This window comes from Gorilla gorilla, chromosome 8 (assembly GCF_029281585.2).
Source record: "Gorilla gorilla gorilla isolate KB3781 chromosome 8, NHGRI_mGorGor1-v2.1_pri, whole genome shotgun sequence".
Lineage (NCBI taxonomy): Eukaryota > Metazoa > Chordata > Mammalia > Primates > Hominidae > Gorilla > Gorilla gorilla.
The window spans coordinates 99986180-100007498 of NC_073232.2; the positions used below are offsets into that span (position 1 = coordinate 99986180).

The 21319-nt window shown below is 41.3% G+C and overlaps 1 protein-coding gene across 1 annotated transcript in view; it reads left to right on the forward strand.

Annotated features, from left to right (window-relative positions):
* Window positions 1-1553: 1553 nt before the first annotated feature.
* PAPSS2 (3'-phosphoadenosine 5'-phosphosulfate synthase 2) overlaps window positions 1554-21319 on the forward strand; it is an 88148-nt gene continuing 68382 nt past the window's right edge. The window contains exon 1 of the mRNA XM_004049734.5: window positions 1554-1915. Within this exon, the coding sequence (XP_004049782.1) occupies window positions 1889-1915 (27 nt within the window). The 5' untranslated portion in view covers window positions 1554-1888. The remainder of the gene's footprint in view (window positions 1916-21319) is intronic.

Sequence of the window (21319 nt, forward strand, 5' to 3'; positions counted from 1 at the left end):
CTTGAACTCCTGATATCAGGTGATCTGACTGCCTCGGCCTCCCAAAGTGCTGGGATTACAGGCATGAGCCACCGTGCCAGGCCGCAAATTGCTATTTTTCAATTCACATTTACTTTACCTTCTCTTAGGGCAAGATCTGGCAGAGTCTAAGATATGGTGGAAACTAATATAAAAGGATTTTTCCAATGAAATAAGAACAGGAAGTTGCTATTTAAACTTCATATACATTTAAAATGTGCTAGTTTGTATGCAAAACAGAAACTCAAACTCAGTATTTGCCCCTAGCTGCTTACATTGGAAGGCAGTGGTGGCAGTTTACTCAAAATGAGTAAGAAAATAAATCAGCTGACAACTCTAGACTGTACAGACATGCAGGCTGCCTTTTATGTTTCTGACTCCTGATTTATTTTTCTTTCCCACCTTCCCACGGCGAAGGGCAGTCAATGAATACTCAGATCAAGTGTCTGTCTGGAAAGCTGGCAGTTTTCCAGAAATACAATTAGGTATGAAAGAAAAGTCCCATCCCTCACCTCCATAGAATATTACTCCAACTCGTTCACAGCAGGAACACTAGAGTGGGAATGAGAAGTGTGGCCCTTGTGTGTCACGTTACTTCTTTTGAGAGTATGGTCATATCCATCCATTTGTAGCATTATACAAGGAGTCAGTTAAGGTACAAGGGGTGTGAGACCCAGTGACTGCCCCCAAAGTGCTTGTCACTAGAGCTCCTCTCCCTCACCTCTACTTGGTCTTGACATTTGGGTTCGTTCAGAGGGTTGCCCCATACTGCCTTCTGGTAAAATCTTGGCGCCCTAGGCCTAAGCCTGCTCATCTTGTGCCTCCTTTTCCTCCTCCTCAGGGCCCATTCCAGTGGAACAGAAGTGCTACTTTGGGGGTGGACTGAAACAAGTTGCTGGGCTTCCATTGGCCATTGCCACTTGCTTGACGTTGTGAGGAGGGGCCGTGCCTCCACAGGCCCATACCTGTAACCTGACGATACTGTTGTGAGCGGGAATGGAGGAAGTGCATGGAAGCCCCTCAGCATGATGCATAGTGAACAGACAAGCTGTGAACCTTGGGAGTTATCACCATGTGTAATAATGCTGGTGAAGAAAGCATGCACTGCGGAGGCTGACAGCCTGGGTTTGAATCCCCTCATTTGGAGTATAATCTTGGCAAAGTCTGAAAGCCTCAATTGCTCGTTTGTAAAACGGGAAGATAGTAGGACTTGCTGCCCGGGGTCGGGGCAGGATGGAGGGGGCCCATGAGAATTAAGGCAGAGCCCAGCGGAGTGCATTGTAAGGATCCATGAGTGTGAACCTTCGTTTTTACTACTGCATATGAGGATCCTGCCAACAAACCTGGCGGCTTCAAGCATCCTTGCCCTTAACCAAATAAGCTCTTAGGTCCTAGAGGCAGGAAGACTTCCCTGAAGAGGCGCGGGAGGCTGGTGAGGGGAGTAGAGGACGCTCTGGGACCCTCTGGGGGTGGGGCGGGCGGGGTGAACTTGACCCCAGGCCGCGTGCCGGGCGTGCCATCTGCCGCTCCGCTGCAAGGTCTCGCCGAGGACCGGGACTGGCGGAGCGCGCGCCCGCGAGTAGGGGCCGGGCCGGGGACCCCGCCCAGGCGGCGGCGGCCGGGTCCCCAAGGCTGGGCGCTGCTTGCGGAACCGACGGGGCGGAGAGGAGCGTGGCGGGAGGAGGAGTAGGAGAAGGGGGCTGGTCAAGGGAAGTGCGACGTGTCTGCGGAGCCTTTTTATACCTCCTTCCCGGGAGTCCGGCAGCCGCTGCTGCTGCTGCTGCTGCTGCTGCCGCCGCCGCCGCCGCCGCCGTCCCTGCGTTCTTCGGTCTCTGCTCCCGGGACCCGGGCTCCGCCGCAGCCAGGCAGCATGTCAGGGATCAAGAAGCAAAAGACGGTAGGCTTCCAGGCGCCGGCTTCCCTCCCCGCCATCGCGCTGCACGCGTCGACCCCCAACCCCCAATTCCCCGGCACTTGGGTCCCACCCTCCCCGGGAGGGGGCGTCGGGAGGAGGAGAGGAAGGAGGAGTAAGAGTGGGGCACGGAGGGAAGCAGGAGAAAGAGGCTCTGTGTGGAATTCCCGGGGCAGCCCTCGCCCCGCAGCCCCTCTCCACCCCGCGACTCTGGGCATCTGCGCTCCTTGGGGTCGCCGCGCCCGCGAGAGACCTCCCGAGCTTCTCAAGTGGGTGCGGATCTAGATCCAGGACCAGGGACAGGAAATCCCCTTTCTTTCCCAAGAGCTCTTCCAGACCCGCCTTTTCTTCTGTAGGGTCTCGGAGCAGATCGAGCTGACTCCCGTTCTGCCAGGTCTGGTCGCTGGGGTTTTGTCTATGGGAACTTCCTTGGAGTGGGCTTTAATGACGGACTTTCATAGAGGAAACTGCAATTATCGAAGCAAACTGGAGGAAATTGCATTTCTACACTGGCGGGATTTAGCCCTCTAGCTTGATTTCGGCATCGGGTGGCATCTCGAGTTCAGTAATGAGGGGTGAGGGTGCCCCTCGGTTTGGTGGAGTAAGATGAGGGGACTGTGTTGAGGAGGCACACTTTTACCCAGAATTAATAATCTGAGCGTCCTCCTTTAATGGGAAATATGAGGGCGTGTCAAAGAGAAAAGTTTCTTTCCCAGCAACATGGGCACCTATAAATTTTGCATTCTTAAAAATGGCAGCAGTTCTGTTTGTCAATTATACCCCAATAAACTGAAAAAAAAAAAAAAAACCGGGAGCAGTAATCATAGACTCTTAGAGTTGGATGGCGCCTTCTAGACAGCACTGGGGCCACGTCAGATGTGGTCAGCAAGCCTTGATAAAATCCTACTCAGCAGTTTGGCCGCTGAACATTCTATCTTCAGCCACCACCCTGCAAGCCTCAGATGATTGTACTGGTTACTGAATGGGTTGACCTCTCTCTAGTAGGTAGACTTGCAATGGACACATAGTAGGTGCCTGATAAATGTTTATTCTTATATAATGTGTATTACCGAAATATCTTTGAGGTGTATTTGTGGTGGGCCGGGGAGAGGTTTAAAAAAAGCCAAAATATAAAGCCAAGAAGTGGGGAAGGAGTGTGGAGGGGCCATGCAGGGCTAGAAGGGTCATTTGAGCAGCAAGAGAATAGGGTGGGGGCTCTGTGGCTCCAGGGACCATACTGGACCAGCAGGAGGGTCCAGGGTGTAGGTGGCATCAATTTGGGAAGGGACATTTATCAAAATCCAGCTGCCTTTCTCAGGAGTAATTTTTAAGTGGGGGACTCTCAGCGTTGTAACATATTTTTGAAATAATAAATGAAAATCACTTGTATTTTGTTCCTATTTAATGCGATTAATTTTTGTAAAATCCTAAATAGTGTCTTCTAAATGGCAAGCCGCTGTGCCAGTAGCTTTTTATATCAATGGGGTTTTAATTCCCACCTTCCTGCTTGCATCAAGAATTCCTTCTCAGTTGTGATGGGGGACTTTGTCAAGCATTAGAAAGGGACGAGGTGGTCTCTCCTCTTGATGCCTCCAGTCGGCAGGTGCCCAGGAAGAGGAGGGTTTCAGAACAGGGTCATTACAAATCAATTGCGGGGGCTCTGCACAGTCAGAAGCAGTGAGAAATTTGAGGGCCGGAGGGTTTGGTTTTTGTATTTACACATTCTGAACCTTCTATTTTTTGTTAGGTGGGTGTATGTGTGTGTCTGTTTTATACAGCATTAAATTAACTCCTGAAACAGCTAACTGAAATAGAACTTTTCTGAATTTTGATTTAGTCTAATGCAGTTATAACCCAGGCACCAACCCAAGTTCCCAAAAGGCCTAGATAGGTACTATCGGTACTATTTACAGCAAGCCAGCTGTAAATGCATGTGGAATCTCTCAAGCTTTGAATGTTCATTCAAAATGTGTTTTGAAACCTTGCAGGCCAAAGCAAAATCTGTCCGCTTGTGTGACCTCTGAACTAATCAATTATTTGATAAGTATTGCTGACCTCACAAGCTAGCCTAGGAGTGAGACTGAGCTGATCTTTTACGGTCTTATAGGAATCATGACATTGTTTACTGCACTGTCAACAGAGGACAGTTAATACACACAGCAGCCACTACAGTAACTTCAAATATTTGTTGAGCACCTACTGTATGCCAGGTGGTATACTGGGTGGGGGAGGCGGAAAAGGAGATACCTCTTTTCCAGGTTTTTTTGGCCACACTCTCTGGATGAATATTGCCTTTCAGTTCAGACCACTCTAGGAAGAGTAGATAGTTTTGGTTTAAATGAAAGAGTGTAGGATGACTTTTTCATAAGCTTTAGAAAAAATAAATTAAGTGTTCTTTTATAAAGGAAGGTAGCACATTCCTTCTGTGCTATGCATCTTTACCATGGAAACCAAAGAAACAGCTACCAGTCACATTCATCCCTTCATCCCTTCCACCCCTCACTTACCTCCAACCCTGGCTACCCTCCCACCGCCACCCACTATACACACACATAGACACCTAGGAGAGGGAAAGGGACAGACTGCCTCTAGGGGACTGGAAAGAAGGGAAGGCAAAGGCCTGGGCCTTTCCTCTTACATCATTTCCTGGATTAACATTTTTCAAGGCCCACAGACAGTGCTGTTATGTTCTGGAGACACCCAATGTGAAAACATTGACTGAGATATTAAGTTATTTCCGAAGGATCAAATAAGAAAACAATTGGAAAGGAGTGAAAAGATACTGAAAACCACAGCGCTCTCCATAGATGTAAGGGATTATCAACCTTTTCCTTATTTATTTTCTTTCTTTCTTTCTTTTTTTGAGACAGAGTCTCACTCTGTCACCCAGGCTGGAGTGCAGTAGCGTGGCATGATCTCAGCTCACTGCAACCTCCGCCTCCTGGGTTCAAGCCATTCTCTTGCCCCAGCCTCCCAAGTAGCTGGGATTACAGGCACCACCATCATGCCCTGCTAATTCCCTTTTCCTTATTTTCAGAATTGTGCACAGTATAACATTATTTTTCTAGAAGTAGCCACTTTTTTTTTTTTTTTTTTTTGAGATGGAGTCTCGCTCTGTCACCCAGGCTGGAGTGCAGAGAAGCGATCTCGTCTCACTGCAACCTCCGCCTCCCGAGTTCAAGCAATTCTCCTGCCTCAGCCTCCCGAGTAGCTGGCACTACTGGTGTGTACCACCATGCCCAGCTAATTTTTGTATTTTTAGTAGAGACGGGGTTTTGCCACGTTGGTCAGGCTGGTCTCGAACTCCTGACCTCAGGTGATTCACCCACCTTGACCTTCCAAAGTGCTGGCATTGCAGGCTTGAGCCACTGCCCCCAGCCAGAAGTAATTACTTTTAAAACTATATAAAGACACTACCAAAGGCAAGACATGAATTCTAGATGAGCAACCACTGGAGGGAGGGACAAAAAGCATTTCCTAGAGGCCAGACACTCAGACATCTCAGACATCTCATCCCCACAGTAGCTCTCATCTCAGGAAACAGCTTTGTCTTCGGGGGAGGAGAAATACCAGGGGCAGGGCACTACTGAAATTCAGGTCTGTCCAGCTTCAAAACTCATGCTCTTGACCCCCCCCGTACTTCTGTTTCAGGATGTAACTGCTCTGGCCCAAAGTTTTCTCATCTGTAAAATGTGGGTAATAATAACTTTCCCCTTACAATTGTCGTGAAAAGTAAGTAACTCCTAAAAATTGTCTTGCTCAGTGCCAGACCCAGAGTTAGTGCTTCATATGCAGTAGCTATTTCATTTGTATTAAACTATACTGTCATGGTTTGGCATACATAAAAAGAAAAAACAGCACACATCATACTGTTTTGAAGACTCAGTAAATGACAACAGCCAGAATATTTTTGTTTTGTTTTGAGACAGGCTGGAGTGCAGTGCTGCTATAATGGGTCACTGCAGTCTCGACCTCCTGGGCTCAAGTGATCCTGCTGCCTCAGCCTCCCAAGTACCTAGTACTACAGGTGCACACCATCATGCCTGGCTAACTTTTAAAGTTTTTGTTGTTGCTGTTTTGGTAGAGATGAGGTCTCACTCTGTTGCTCTGGCCAGTCTTGAACTCCTGAGCTGAAGAGATCCTCCTGCCTTGGCCTCCCGAAGTATTAGGATTGCAGGCTTGAGCCACTGTGCTTGGCCAGCCAGAATGTTTAATAAGGAAAAACAAATGCAGAAATATAGAGGTGACAATTTGAATTCTTATTGTGATAGGCTGGATAGAAGACACTGGTTGACCTCTGGTAGAGGTACCAGAGTATCAGTGAGTTTTTGCCAACAACTTTGGCCAAGAAAGATAATCCATGCATAAAGTAAATATTGGACTAACTTCTCTCCACCCTTCCTGTGCCTTCAACTATTCCTATGTGCACCTTAAAATTAGTGTTTGCCAATTCATGCCATCGCCATTTATTAGATCATCTGTTTGGACTTTGGTGCGGTTAAAAGATAAATGTGGTTAACTCAGTTATATGTCTCTTTGAGATAGTTATCTTTGTCTTTTATCACTTTTCTGTTGATGCATGTGGCTCTGGTTTGCTGAGGGGATAATTAGGCTTACCTCTAACATGGAACTTTTAGGGAATTAGAGTCTGGGAAAGGCATCAATGATGTCAATCTCAGTCCTAGGAGATTTCTGTTTATTTCAAAATCTATCACTAAATAGTAATGGGCACTCATTAGTCTTTGTGTTTGGAAGTCTTAGGAAAATGCAGAAACTAAAGGTAAATAAACATAAATATAACACTAGTTCAACTGTTCTATTAGCCCCTAGGTGATTTGTTCATATGACACTTGGAACAGCTTATATGCCTAGCACCTGACAGTGATCCTGGCACAGATTAGGTGTTCAATATTCATTGAATAAATGAATGAGTAAATGGCTAGAGAATTCATTAGATGATGTATTTGCTCTTAGGATCCACATTTTTTCCTAGATTCCTCACTCTCCCCTCTTCTCTTTGTGTGCTTGGTTATTTTTGACTGGGTATTTGTCATTACTGCTGAAAAATTGCTTGTAGAGATTCCTTCAGGCCTAGGATGAATGACTTTGTTTTCAGAGAGGATTTTCTTTTGTTTCTGCCAGGTGTCTGGCCCCACTCCTAGCCTAGGACTCCTTTAACTTGAATTTACCACTTTTTTTTTTTTTTTGGAGACAGAGTCTCGCACTGTCACCCAGGCTGGAGTGCAGTGGCGTGATCTCGGCTCACTGCAAGTTCTGCCTTCCGGGGTCACGCCGTTCTTCTGCCTCAGCCTCCCGAGTAGCTGGGACTACAGGTGCCTGCCACCACGCCCGGCTAACTTTTTGTATTTTTAGTAGAGACGGGGTTTCACCGTGTTAACCAGGATGGTTTTGATCTCCTGACCTCGTGATCTGCCCGCCTCGGCCTCCCAAAGTGCTGGGATTACAGGCGTGAGCCACCGTGCCCGGCCTGAATTTACCACTTTTTAAAGACTTAGGTGATGTGAATTTGGATTGCTATTTTGCACATGAGAGCCAGCTTGTGAATACAACTTCCCAGGGACCACCCTCCCCTTTTATACTCACTTTCTATGCCAAGACAATTGTCATTGCCGTCTCTCTGAGTGGGAGGTAGGTTTATTCTGGTTCACCCTTATTTTTAGAGTGTAGGGTTTAGGAGCCCAGCTTAACTTGAGGAAGACCTTTTTTTCTTTTCACTTGAGTGGGTTCTGGGCTTTGATTTCTGTTCCACCTCTCTCAGTGAAGCTGTCAAAATCGGTTCATGTATGCTCCTCTCAGCAAATATGCCCCATAAGGATAAAAGTGCCTCTCTGCTTACTTATCTCTTTGAGTTCTTGCTTTCTTCCAGATTTTGGCCTAGTAGTTTCTTCCTATTTTGTCAGCTATTTGTTGTTTTAATTTTTTTTTCTTTTTTCTTTTTTTTTAGATGGAGTCTTGCTCTGTCACCCAGGCTCAAGTGCTGTTGGCGTGATCTTGGCTCATTGCAACCTCCACCTCCCAAGTTCAAGCGATTCTCATGCCTCAGCCTCCCTAGTAGCTGGGATTACAGGTGCGCACCACCACACCCGGCTAATTTTTGTATTTTTAGTTGAGACGGGTTTTCACCATGTTGGCCAGACTGGTGTTGAACTCCTGACCTCAAGTGATCTGTCTGCCTTGGCCTCCCAGAGTGCTGGGATTACAGGCATGAGCCACCGTGCTCATCCTGTTGTTTTAAATTTGACTATTTTATATTATTACTAGCATTTATAGTTATTTTCAGTGGAAGCATCAATCTGAATAACCTACCCATCACTGCTGGAAACAGAGACCTCTACCCTTTCTAGATTCCTGTGAATCATTAACATCTCCTATCACACCTTACCAGACCTGTGTCTCTCTCATAAAAGGAGTACTTTATAAACATGAACTCCAGTCAGATAGCTAGTCAAAAATCTTTGATTTAATCCTTTTTCCCTGGGATGTGCTACAGTGTGGAGTGGGGAGTGCTCACCTTGTCTTGGTGGTCTCTTCCTATGCAGACATCCTTAGAGATGTGCATTGTCCTGTCCAATCCTTAGTGTTGGTCCAATTTCAAGTGCGTTCTTGTCTGAAAGGCCCCTTCAGTTTAAACAACTCTCCTTACTTCTTTCATGCTCTCCTGGGTACCCTGAGGCCGTTTTGTTACTCCAGCACAACTCTGAGGTTATGGGGGATGAATTTGGTGGGACTAGTTAAGGTCCTTGACATGTCCCCACTACTCCCAGGAGTGTGGGAACTAGGTTCCTACTTTGCTGTGACCATGCAGGGACTTGGAGGAGCTCTGGGGGCTGCTGAAACCCACCCTCTTTTCCTCTGAGATCAGAAGCACATCCAATGCCCTCTGCTTTCAGAGCCCCCAGGGCTATTTGGCCTCCCTCTTCCCCAAGCTCAGCACCAGGGGCAGGACACTACTCCCTGTTTCAGAACTCAGACTGGTACCCAAGCTTGCTTTGCTTCTCTTTTAATAAAGATTAAAGCTTTCCCGAAAGGTTAATTGGTTTATCATAAGCATTGAATTTGTTATAAATTTTGTCTTCTTGTTCCTTTTTCCTGTCTTTTTGATCACCACATTTTTGAAAAATTTACAGTAAATTGGCTGGGTGTGGTGGCTCATGCCTGTAATCCCAGCACTTTGAGAGGCTGAGGTGGGCGGATCACTTGAGCGCAGGAGTTTGAGACCAGCCTGGGCAACATGGCAAAACCTTGTCTCTACAAAAATGCAAAAAATTAGCCAAGTGTGGTGGCGCGGGCCTGTAGTCCCAGCTATCCAGGAGGCTGAGGTGGGATCGCCCCAGTACTGGAGGTCAAGGCTGCAGTCAGCCATGATCATGCCACTACACTCCAGCCTGGGTGACAGAGTGAGACCCTGTCTCAAAAAACCTCAACAAAACAAACAAACAATAAATTGGTGCACAAGATGAAAATATTTTTTCTCTGTACAAAAGAGCCACTGTATTAAAACTTGAAATATAAGTTGCCTCTGATGACACGTGGTGTATAAAATGGATTCCATCAGTTGACTGACGTGACTTCCTTTAAAATCTTATCAGCATCCCTTTCTGCATTTCAAATTTACTACTGAAGTTGATTTTGCTGTAATTGATATTGTGCAAGCACGACTGTAATATAAACATGACAAACTCAATCTGTATAGCATCAAATATTAACTTTTGGCAATAAATGCATATAGACTGTGACAATAAAGATTTTTTATAACAGTTACATAAATATGTCAAATGCTGCATCATTCGTAGTGATAATTTCTCTGCTAGTCAATATTTGATTTAAATGTCTAGTTAACACCTGCTTTATGTTTTATTATTGATTTATTATGAAAAGTATTGATTTTTATCCACCAAGCATCTATATCCAGTCTCATACCACAATTACTTTTTTAAAACAATTTTATGTTGGGTGTGTGCTTTTAAAGACATTTGTAGACTTTATGGATTTAAACTACCCAGAAGAAAATCTGAGATTTTATCCCTATAAACTTTATTCTTCTACACCCTCCTCCAGTCATTATTAATTTATGAATAATTCATGCCTTCCCAATTTCCAGCAAAGTAAGCAACTCAAGCATTAGTGATGATTTTATTTTCATACATTTGCTAGTGTTAAAAACCTGAATTAACTTTTTGGCCCTCTGCTGGGGGTCCCATGTGTATTACTTTGTTTCCTTAAGCTCTCTAAAATCCTTTCCTTTTTCAGTTCCTGTCAAAATCCTCACGTATATATTTGTTTACCTCACTCACTCAACAATATTTATTGAATGACCAAACCAGGATCTCTATTTGTCATAATTAACAATAGCTACCAAAGCCTTATATTCTTTAATTATAGTTTGTAGTCTGTTGACTGTCTTTAAGCCTATTCTAAACACAGCATTTGCCTTTTGTAATTGAAGCACTCCACCCGCACCTTTATATTATCAACGTTCTGCCCGGTAAGTCTTGCAGTGGCCTTGAGCTAAAAGCAATAAAATTCCCAATTGACTTTTCTTACATTTCCTCATTCATTTTTCTACTAAGTTGAACATTATTTACTCTATATTAAGGCTGTCTCTACTTTAAAAATGTGTGTGTGTGTTTAAAAATAATTCTAGTATTTTACTTCTGGAAGGAAAATTAGGAGGTCACCTTTAAGCTCTTTATATGACAGTTGATATACAGCGTTAAGAGCTGTGCCAGGATCTATGGCCATTCTTTGGCTTGTCTGGGTGGGGATACTTCCACTAAGCTAGAACTCTGATCACCCTACCACACGCTTACCACTTCTCTCTTTATCACGTGCTCTTTGAAAGTGACCCTGCCTATTTTCTACAGCTTTATTTCCTCTTTCATTCAACAAGAAATATTTTCCATAAACAAAACTTCCTCCCAGTTGGTTTATTACATTCTGACTTAGCTTTAGCATTTTGTTGTGGCATTCTGGGGACAGAAAATACAGACCAAAAAGCAGTATTTGAAAGATGTAACTTGACTGTTTTGAAATATTTTTGATTGGCCGGACTGTTTCTCTTTAGAAAATTCAACCCTTTCCCACCTCACTCAGTCTTCCTTAAACCTTCTCAAGTGGTTTGTTTTATTAAAAAAAGGGATGCCATTGATTAGATAGCATGCAATGCAGATAAAGTTGTATTTGGTAAAGGCTGGACCAAGTTCAGTTATACGCCAAAGCCTCAGTTCAGTTTTACCTCTAAATCTATCCATTTCCATTGCTTCCTAAGTTTGCAAAGTACTATGAAGTCGATTATAGTAACCATGTGTGGTCTTCCCAGGACCTAAATTGCTGACTCCCAATAGAGAGTGTTTTCCTAAAGTATATGAGTAATTATGGCTCTTGGGCCATTGGGTCACTAGTACAACAATGTTTTGAGTAGTTACTAAAAAATAACCAAATCATAACTAAAATAATTTTTCATTTGACCTTTAAGTTAGCTAACAGAATAAGAAGACATCAAATAAAGCCTAGACATTAAAATTCCGATTGTGGAATGTGCGTTATTTATCTGAAGTTTCTTTTTTTAGAGCATGTGTTGTTAGAAAATTCCTACTCTGTTGTATTCTGTTCATTGCCACGATTTATTGAGCACTGACCTGTAGGTTAACTCATTGACTCTTCACCATCTCGCGAAGCAAGTTTGTGAATAAATAGTCCAAAGGGAACTCATTTAACTGAAATGGGTCTTTAGAGAGTCACCCAAAGGAGAAGTTAGAATCTTATTAGCTTCTCTGTAGTTAATAAGATGTTTATTTCATAGAGGCAATGACACTTCATGCCATGTAGCCAACACAGCTAGATTAGGTAACTAGTAATGTATTACTGCTTCATTTGTAAAATATTCTGGCAGCTGTCTACTGCTAGTATCTCAAGATAATAATGATGAATTCTATTGAGAAGCATTCCCCAGCACTTTTATTAAAAAAGAGTAAGTGGCATAAATTGGCAAATACATGTTACCCTCACTATCACACGCATTTCTTTCTTTATGGTAACATGAGGTGAATAATTGGAAAATAAATTTTATTTGTTCTCAGACTCAACCTGTATGGGTAATAGTTTTTATTGCCTAGCCTTACGGCTATGTCAGTATTCAGCAAACGTGAACAGAATAATTTGTTTCCACTAGCTGCAATACTTGAACCAAGTTGTAATATTAATATGATTTGTAGATAATAAAAAAGAAACTAGAACACCAGTGCATTTTTCACATAAAAATTTGACCCAGTTCGAGGTCAACGCTGAAGGATGTTGTCAACCGATCAATGAGGAGTGCCTAGAAATCATGGGATTGTAAAAGGTATGTTCCTTGGTGTTTGGAAGAAAAATTAGGGAGCGTTGTCTCCTTCTAACACATAGGTAAGGGAAGTCCAAGTTTTTCAGCAATCCTGGGCTAGTGTTTCAGCGATAGGTACTAGGAAGGTTCATATTCCCATTCTCAGGAGATGATTGCATAAAAAGATGGAGCACACACACACACACACACACACACACACTCATGCTGAGGAGAGCAGCATTGGCTGGGTGTATTTCAGGGGATGAAATCGAAGTCTTTTACTGGAGAGGAGCTGCATTATTTAAATAAAAAGAATCATGGTGACTGCATAGAAGTTGAATCACAGAATTTGTGTCTTCACAGTGGGATACAAAATTCTGTCTAAAGGTTGTGTTGTCTCTGCACAGTTAGTCACATTTAGGGAATGGAAAAATCTGGGTCATCAAAAATACCCAGTTTCTTCCATTTTCTTGTCAGTGTTGAGGCTGTGACTCAAAAAGTCTCTTACACATCACACTGTGTTATTAATCCTTGTTGTCATAATAACATCCCTTGGGATTCAGGAAGGCACCTTGTGTACCCAACAGGGTTCCGCAAATAGAAGAAGGGAACAAGCATTTATCCAGGGACTATCCATACAGTATCCCATCTCATCCTCACAATAACCTATGAAGTAGTTCTTATCCCTGCTTTACAGTAGAGAACTCTGAGCTTGTAGAGACTAAGTAACTTGCCTCAGGATGCATAACCCTAAGTGGCAGAGCTGGAACACAAGTGCCATGTTTTCAATCATTCTTTTTTTTTTCTTCAGTTAAAATAACATATAATGGATACTATGACTGTGAGAATGCAAAAGGATCTTTTGATTATTTAAACATGCATTTTAATTTTGTCTTTGCAGGCTAAAAGGATGATGCAGGCACTTTGAAAGGGATTTCCTTAGGGGCTTTTTGTAATGTTGTGTAATCTTTAGAAGATGTGGATTTTAGCAAATGCTGTTAAAAGGCAATAAATGTTAGTTTGGATGAGGCTCTGTGGCCAGTTTTAGGAACAGTAGTCTTTGGAATTGAACCCAACATTTCACCTTAAGAATACAAGGCTTCAGTGTTCTAGTGGGTGAATGCATACACTCAAGAATAAGTGATTTTAGAAATAATTGCAGTGACTTACACATAACTCTACACCCAGCCTTGTTCATTATGTGAGTGCTGCACAGTCGAGCATTCATGAGTTACAAGTTCCCAAAGCCCCACAGGCTATGGGCCTGTTCTCTGGATGTACTAGAGGTTTCATCAGCATTTCCATTGCTCAGCACAGAATTCTAATATTTCGTGGTTCAGGGAGATTGTTTTATATACACAGCCTAATAACCAGAACCAATTGAGAAAAAATATAAAGAAAATACAGATAGGTAGCAAAGTACAGCCTACAGTGGAACACCAACAGGGCTAGTGTTAGGAGGGGCAGCTGAGACCTGGGTTGAACACTGTAATTGTGTGGCTTTGAGCATCTTCTGATTGAAGTTACACATTTCAGGAGACTCAATTTTATGCACGTGGTATTGCCATACGGGTAATTGCTACCTCCCTGTATTATAGCGGAGTTCCTCTGGGCATGCATAATACCTTTCTTTCATCATGCTCATCAAGACTTATTCATACTTTGTTATCAATTATCCTAGTAGCTGTACATATTAGGTAGTTACAAGTATTACAAATCATAGATTAGGCCACTAAAATAAAGAAATGAGGTAAATTCCCTGCAGTCTTCTTGTGGGGCCATGTAATAGTAGAGACCACTTGAGTTTGCCAAGTTTGGTGGCCAAGTCCCATGTTTTGTCTGAGAACAGACAGAGGCTCAGGGATATTGGGATGATATTTGGTATGAAGGGTTTCCTATTTGGACTGCACCAAGTTAACTGTGTGCTGTGAAACATTATATGGCTTCATTTTCATTGGGAGAACTAGTGATATAAATGATGTAACGTGAATTAAGTGATTTAGCTAATTACACATATTTTTGGATGCTTCTAAAAAACTAATATGTGATCCTTGGAGTAGAGGAAGTTGTACATTCAAGGTTTTCTACCCTTTTTGTGTCTGTTTATTTTAATGAGGACAATGGGAACTACACCATTTCTTTCCTGCTAGTTCATCCTGGATTACCTTTTTATATCCATTAAACATAGAAATTCTGAAGCCATGTCTGCCTACATGTCATCCTGATTGCCTTTGTGTATAATTGCAGATCAAATGTAGAAGCAGTGACTACTTAAAAAAAAAGTTGTTATAGACCAAGGCTTGAGGAAAGAGAAAGGTACAGTGACAATGAGATACCTTGGGGGAAATTTGGTCCCGTAGACCAGGGGTTAGCAAATCATATCCTGTGGGCCAAACCACAGTCACCTGCCTGTTTTGGTAGGCCTATAAGCTAGGAATGGTTTTTACATTTTTTTAAAAGACTGATGGGAAGAAGTCAAGGCAAAAATTATATTTTGTGTTATGAAAAGTATATGAAATTAAAATTTTAGTGTCTATAAATAAAGCTTTCGAAACGTACCATGCTTACTCGTTTACACATTGTGGCTTCTTTTACAGCAAGGATGGGTATTTTTGTGTGGCCTGAAAGGCTGAGAATGTATACTCTCTGATCCTTTAAGAAAAATTTGCCACCTCCTGCTATATATAGTGGGGGCCAGTGTTCAGTTGGAAGATGCTTAGGCCCATGGCCTGTCAGCGTGTAACTCTTATGTGTCTGAATTCAGAGAGCTGAGTACTAGCTGTACGTCATGAGCCCCATTGAATTGTGTTTGGTGTATTGTCATTGTTTTGTTAAAACATTATTTTTTAAAGTTCTGTGGAACACTAGTGTGTCTACTGTAATGATATTATTCAGATTATTTATTAATTAGAACATTCCCTTTATAAATATCTCTGGAATTTTCTTTGTTTTTGTTTTTGTAGAGATGGGTCTCCCTATGTTGCCCAGGCTGGTCTTGTACTCCCGGCCTCAAGCGATCCTCCCACCTTGCCCCCCTAAAGTGCTGGGGATTGCAGGTGTGAGCCACTGTGCCAGCCTGGGATTTTCTTTATATTCTCTTTATAAAAATTCACAGAGAGACATTTCTGTCTAGTTTTACTACCAGAAGGGTTATATTTTTCTTAGCTGTGTGTGTGTTTGTGTGTGTATGTATTCATGTGTGTGTGTGTGTGTGTGTGTGTGTCTAATTCCTTTGCGAATTTTGGGACCATCCAGGTTTTCCCCCTCAAGATGGCTGCCAGAAAGCTCAGAAGTGAATTTTTGGCTTACTTTTTTTTTTTTTTTTTTTTTTTTGCACCAGCTTTATGCTTGGTACCACTTCGTTTTATGCCCCTGGGTTGTTCTTTCCCTTTTCTTGTCCACTTCCTATTCATGAGTTTTTGCTATGCTTTATGAATCTTCTAAGTCACTGAATACTTTTAGGAACTCTACAGAACATTAAAATATAAAATTAATAGTAAGACATATCTGAATTTTTGTTCTAGAAGGTCCCAGAGCTCTCCTTTACCATTCTATCTCAGAGAGCCCTTTTCCTTCTGCATGTTATCTTGGGACTGTCCAGGGCTCTATGCCTGCAGGGCCTAGAGCCAGTCCATGAAGTGCTCATTGAGCGCTTTGTGGTCTAATGTTCTACCCTTCCTGCAAGCTTACAAATCAACCCCTTCAAGACTGATAAAGACAGAGCAGAGGTTCTTTAGTATCTAGAGTCCCCAGAAGTCAGGAAGGTTGTGAACTTGGATGGGTAAAAAAAGTTTCTGTTTTGAGATGAAGTCTTGCTCTGTCTCCCAGGCTGGAGTGCAGTGGCACGATCTTGGCTCACTGCAACCTCCACCTCCTGTGTCCAAGCGATTCTCCTGCCTCAGCTCTCTGAGTAGCTGGGATTACAGGCACGTGCCACCACACCCAGCTAATTTTTTATATTTTTGGTGGAGATGGGATTTCACCATGTTGGCCAGGCTGGTCTTGAACTCCTGGCCTCAAGTGATCCTCCTGCCTAGGCCTCCCAAAGTGCTGGGATTACAGATATGAGCCACTGTGTCCAGCAGTAATTTTTTTTTTATAACTTGTAACAGAAATTTAGCATTTTCTTCAATTATGAAGACAGGCAACCAGTAGAAACCACAGATACTTTAATATCAAATTACATTGTTGCAGATATTGCAAAATATCTGTGCTCTTTATTACTAGAAAATTAAGATCTATAAAAAGATCTATAAAAGAGTTATAAAAATACTTCAAAATTAAGATTATAACTGTCTACCTAGACAGCTAGTTCTTGTTATTTAATACATTGCTAAAGAAGCATATTTATTACCGTGCTATAATTTTTAAAAAGCATTTTGTTACCGTAATTCTTTTTCTTTTATTGGCAATCCTTTGTGTTTTATGCATTTAAAAACACTTTTCTGAGAGGGGATCCATAGGTGACCATAGGGGTTTTTGACTCCAAAAAGGGTAAGAAACCTCCATGCATGGGTGTGCCCACATGCATGTATGCACACACAGACACAGATACACAGTTTTTACATATGGTTTCAAGGAGTTACAGACTCCTCTTACAAGACCCATATCTAGGAACTGCAGTTTAAGATCTTATGCCCTGTTGGCTAAAATTCAAAATAGCGGGCCCTAAGAGGGACGGCCTTTATTTTGTCTTTTTAAAACACTATTCAAATGAATCTTTTCTAGTAATGACTTACAACACCCTCTTAGTCATAGCATTAGCACTGGCTGTTATCATTTAGTATTACCTCTTTCTTCTATAAAACAAGGAATGTATATGTAGTTATGAAATCATTCTCTTGGTTTATACCATATCAACTAGATATTTGTCAGTGAAAAATTGAAAATCTACCTCTTCACCCTCTTTGAATTGTAGTTTGCATTAAAAAGATTCGCATATTTGAATTTTCAAAACTTGGTATGTGTGTATTTTGTAAGTTTGGAATTGGATAAAAAGTACAAATATTATAATAAGTTAATGACATAATCCCTTTTGTATTCTTCTGTGTCTTGAGTGGTTTTGTTGCTGTAAGTCAAGCACATTTATTATTCATGTATAGGGGGGCCAAGTTTCATTTGAGAATGTAATTTCATGCTAATAGGTTGTGTTGTAAGTCCCTGGTTAGGATTTACTTATACCTGCATGGATTTTATGCTTCCCTGTGTTCCATTCATTACGCTGCTATTCTGAATGCATCTCCTAATTTAGTGAGATCTGGGAGCCACCTTAGAGATTATGTAGTCCAGTTTTTCTCCACCCTGCTAAGCTTCACAAAATATTGATGCCTGGACCTCACTCCTAGTGAATATGATTGAATGGATCTGTGTTGGGGAATGGAGGCAGTCTTCAAAAACTGGCTACAAGGTTTCTTGGTTCAGCCAGGCTTGAGAACCTCAGCCTAGCCTAATTCCTTCCCCATGCAAATGAAAGCATTGTAACACGCCTGAGGTCCACCGGCTAGTTAGTAACAGATGAGTTTTCTCTACTTCAGAAAGCTATTTTCCCTTTCCAGATTTCTTTCTTTCTTTCTTTCTTTCTTTTTTAATGTAAAGCCATTTCCCAGCCAGTGCAGTCTTCTGTGGTCACTACATTCCTCATGGAATATTTAAAATTATTTAAAATTAAATATTCCATGAGGAATGTAGCTGGAACGTTTAAAAGCTTACTATCCTTGTCCTGTTTTACCATTACCTAATGAGAAGACCGCTTTCTGGAAAAACCTGAAGACCATTCTTTCTTAGTGAGCTGTTCTTGACGGTGGTGACTTTATCTTTGGAAATTTGCCCGATTCCCATATCACAATTAAGGAAGTGGCTTAAGAAAGTAGCTTGTAATTCTCTAGAGTGTAAGTCTCCAGATCTCACTGTTGAACTTTGTAGGTTCCAGTGGGACTAAATCTAAAATAATTTCCTTGTCACATTTGATAGACATGAGTATTAGGGACCCACATTGGAAGAACCCTCCAAAAACGGACCTGTCTTTTCTTTGTGAGTTTTCAGTGTAATTCTATCATTTCTGGGAGAAATATGTAAGTACCTCAAGGGCAGAAATCCTGCCCACTTAAGTGTTTCATAATTATCACCTAAAACTTAGAATGGATCAAATTAACTCATAAGCTTTGTACCTTTTCCACACAAGCTAATAGATTGCCTGACTTTGTTTATCTGATCATGAATTTTGATCAACTTTATCTCATTAGGTTTAAAAATTAATATGTTGCGTTATATAGCACTTATCTTTACAGAGATTATTCATCTTTAATGCAATAAATAAAAGAAAAGCCAAGCCAGGTGTGATGGCACATGCCTGTAGACACAGCTACTTGGCAGGCTGAGGTGGGAGGATCACTTGAGCCCAGCAGTTCAAGGCTGCAGTAAGCCAAGATTGTGCCACTGTACTCCAGTCTGGATGACAGAATGAGACCCTGTCTCAAAAAAAAAAAAAAAGGCCAGATGCGGTGGCCCATGCTTATAATCCCAGCACTTTGGGAGGCCAAGGCAGGCAGATCACTTGATGTCAGGAGTTCGAGACCGACTTGGACAACAAGATGAAACCCCGTCTCTACTAAAAATAAAAAAATTAGCCGGGCATGGCAGCACACTCCTGTAATCCCAGCTACTCCAGAGATTGAGGCAGGAAAATTGCTTGAACCCGGGAGGCAGAGGCTGCAGTGAGCTGAGATCACGCCACTACACTCCAGCCTGGGCAACAGAGCGAGAATCCATCTCAAAAAATAAGATAAAATGAAAAGACAGACATTTAATGCAGATATCTAAGCTTTAAAGATTGGAAGTCATCCAATCCAAGCCAATGGCAATTCTTTTTTTCTGATTTACAGTTGTGTTTTTTTAAAGATGGCAACTTTGTTTTACTTTCTTCTTCCTTCTGTATTATTTTGAAGTGAATTTGACTACAAATATTTTGAAAAATATATGCCCCTATGTATTGAATCTAAAAAGCAATTACAATTTGTCCTTTTCCTCTAATTCTCCTATGCAACTATCAGAATGGAAAATAAATTTCAGGATACTTTTGGACCAAAAATGACAGAAATCAAATTGCTTGACATCTAGTAACCAGAGTAGACATGAAAGAGGAGTCAATTCTACAGCAAGCCCTGTCATCAGCCCCGTGCAGGAGAAACATGGAGAATTAAGACAATCACCTCCCTCTAAGAAGCTTTGTGTGCTTTTCCCAGATCTTCATTTTCATAGGCAGTATGATTTCAAAATGTTGTCCAGTAAAAACTCTTTATCAAGTTATAACTGGAAAGCTACCCACTATCTCTTTATATAATGACAGCATCCACCATGTAAGATTTATATTACATGCATGCGTGTGGAATGTACTTTGAACCACTCTCTAACTATGATCATAGGTCAGTACCTGCCAGAGAATGGAGATTTTTAAAAATTGTGATTGCAGAGTTGAGAATATAATCTTTTTAAAAAAGATATGCTTAGCCTTGTAAATAAAGATAAGCATTTTAAGAATTTATTTTATAAAGAAAAGGTTTGATGGAGCAAAGATTTAAGCATTGAGAAACCCATAGACCTACAAGAAAAAAACATGAATCTTATATAATCACAGAATGGGGAAGACCACTTCTAAGTATAATACACATTCAGATACTATAAATTTTTTTGAATATAAAAACTTTTTTTTCCCAGAAATAAATCTGCATCTTTATAGCCAACTGATTTTCTACAAAGGCGCTAAGACTATACACTGGGGAAAGGATACCCTCTTCAATAGATGGTGCTGGGAAAATTGACTATCCATACGCAGAAGGTTGAAACTGGACCCGTGTCTCTCACCATATACAAAAATCAACTGAAGTTGGATTAAAGTTGTGAATATAAGACCCCAAACTTTAAAACTACTAGAAGAAAACACAGGGAAAACACTTCAAGAGGTTGGTCTAGGCAAATATTTTATGGTTAAGACCTTAAAAGCGTAGACACCTAAAACGAAAATAGACAAATTGAACTATATTAAACTAAAAAGCTTCTGCACAACAAAGGAAACAATCAACAGCATGAAGAGGCAACCTGTTGAATGAGAGAAAATATTGCATACTATCTTCTGACAAGGGACTAATATCCAGACTATATCAGAAACCCAGCAGCGTAAAAAAAAAAATTCCATTAAAAAGTGGGCAAAGGACATGAATAGACAGTTCTCAAAAGAAGACATGTAAATGGCCAACAGATATGTGAAAAAATGCTCCACATCACTAATTGTCAGGAAAATTCAAATCAAAACCATGAGATACTACCTCACCTCAGGTAGAAGGGCTAATATGTAAAAAGACAAAAAAAAAGTAATACTGGTGCGGATGTGGAAAAAAGGGAATTCATACGCTGTTGGTGGGAATGTAAATTAGTAAAGCCACTATGGAAAACAAATGGAGATTTCTCAAAAAACTAAAAACAGAACTATGATACAGTCCATCAATTCCACTACGGGTATCTATTCAAAGGAAAAGCAATCAGTATATCAAAGAGATACCTACATTTACATGTTTATTGCAGCACTATTCACAATAGGAAAGACATGGAATAAACCCAGGTGTCCATCAACAGGCAAATGGATAAAGAAAATGTGGTATATGTTTACAATGGAATACTATTCAGCCATAAAAAAGAATGAAATCATGTCATTTGCAGCAACATGGATGCAACTGGAGATCATTATATTAAGTGATATAATCCAGGCACAGAAGGACAAACATTTGCGTGTTTTCACTCATATGCAGGAGCTAAAAAACTTGATATCATCAAGGTAGAGAGAAGAATGATACATACTAGAGGCTGGGAAAATTGGTTAGGGTGGGGAGATGAACAAAGATAGGTTAACAGATACAGATACAATTAGATAAAAGTTATAATAAGTTCTATCGTTCTACAGCAGAGCAGAGTGACTATAGTTAACAACAATGTATTGTATATTTCAAAGTAGCTGGAAGTAAGGACTGGAATTGTTCTCAACACATAAAAATAATAAA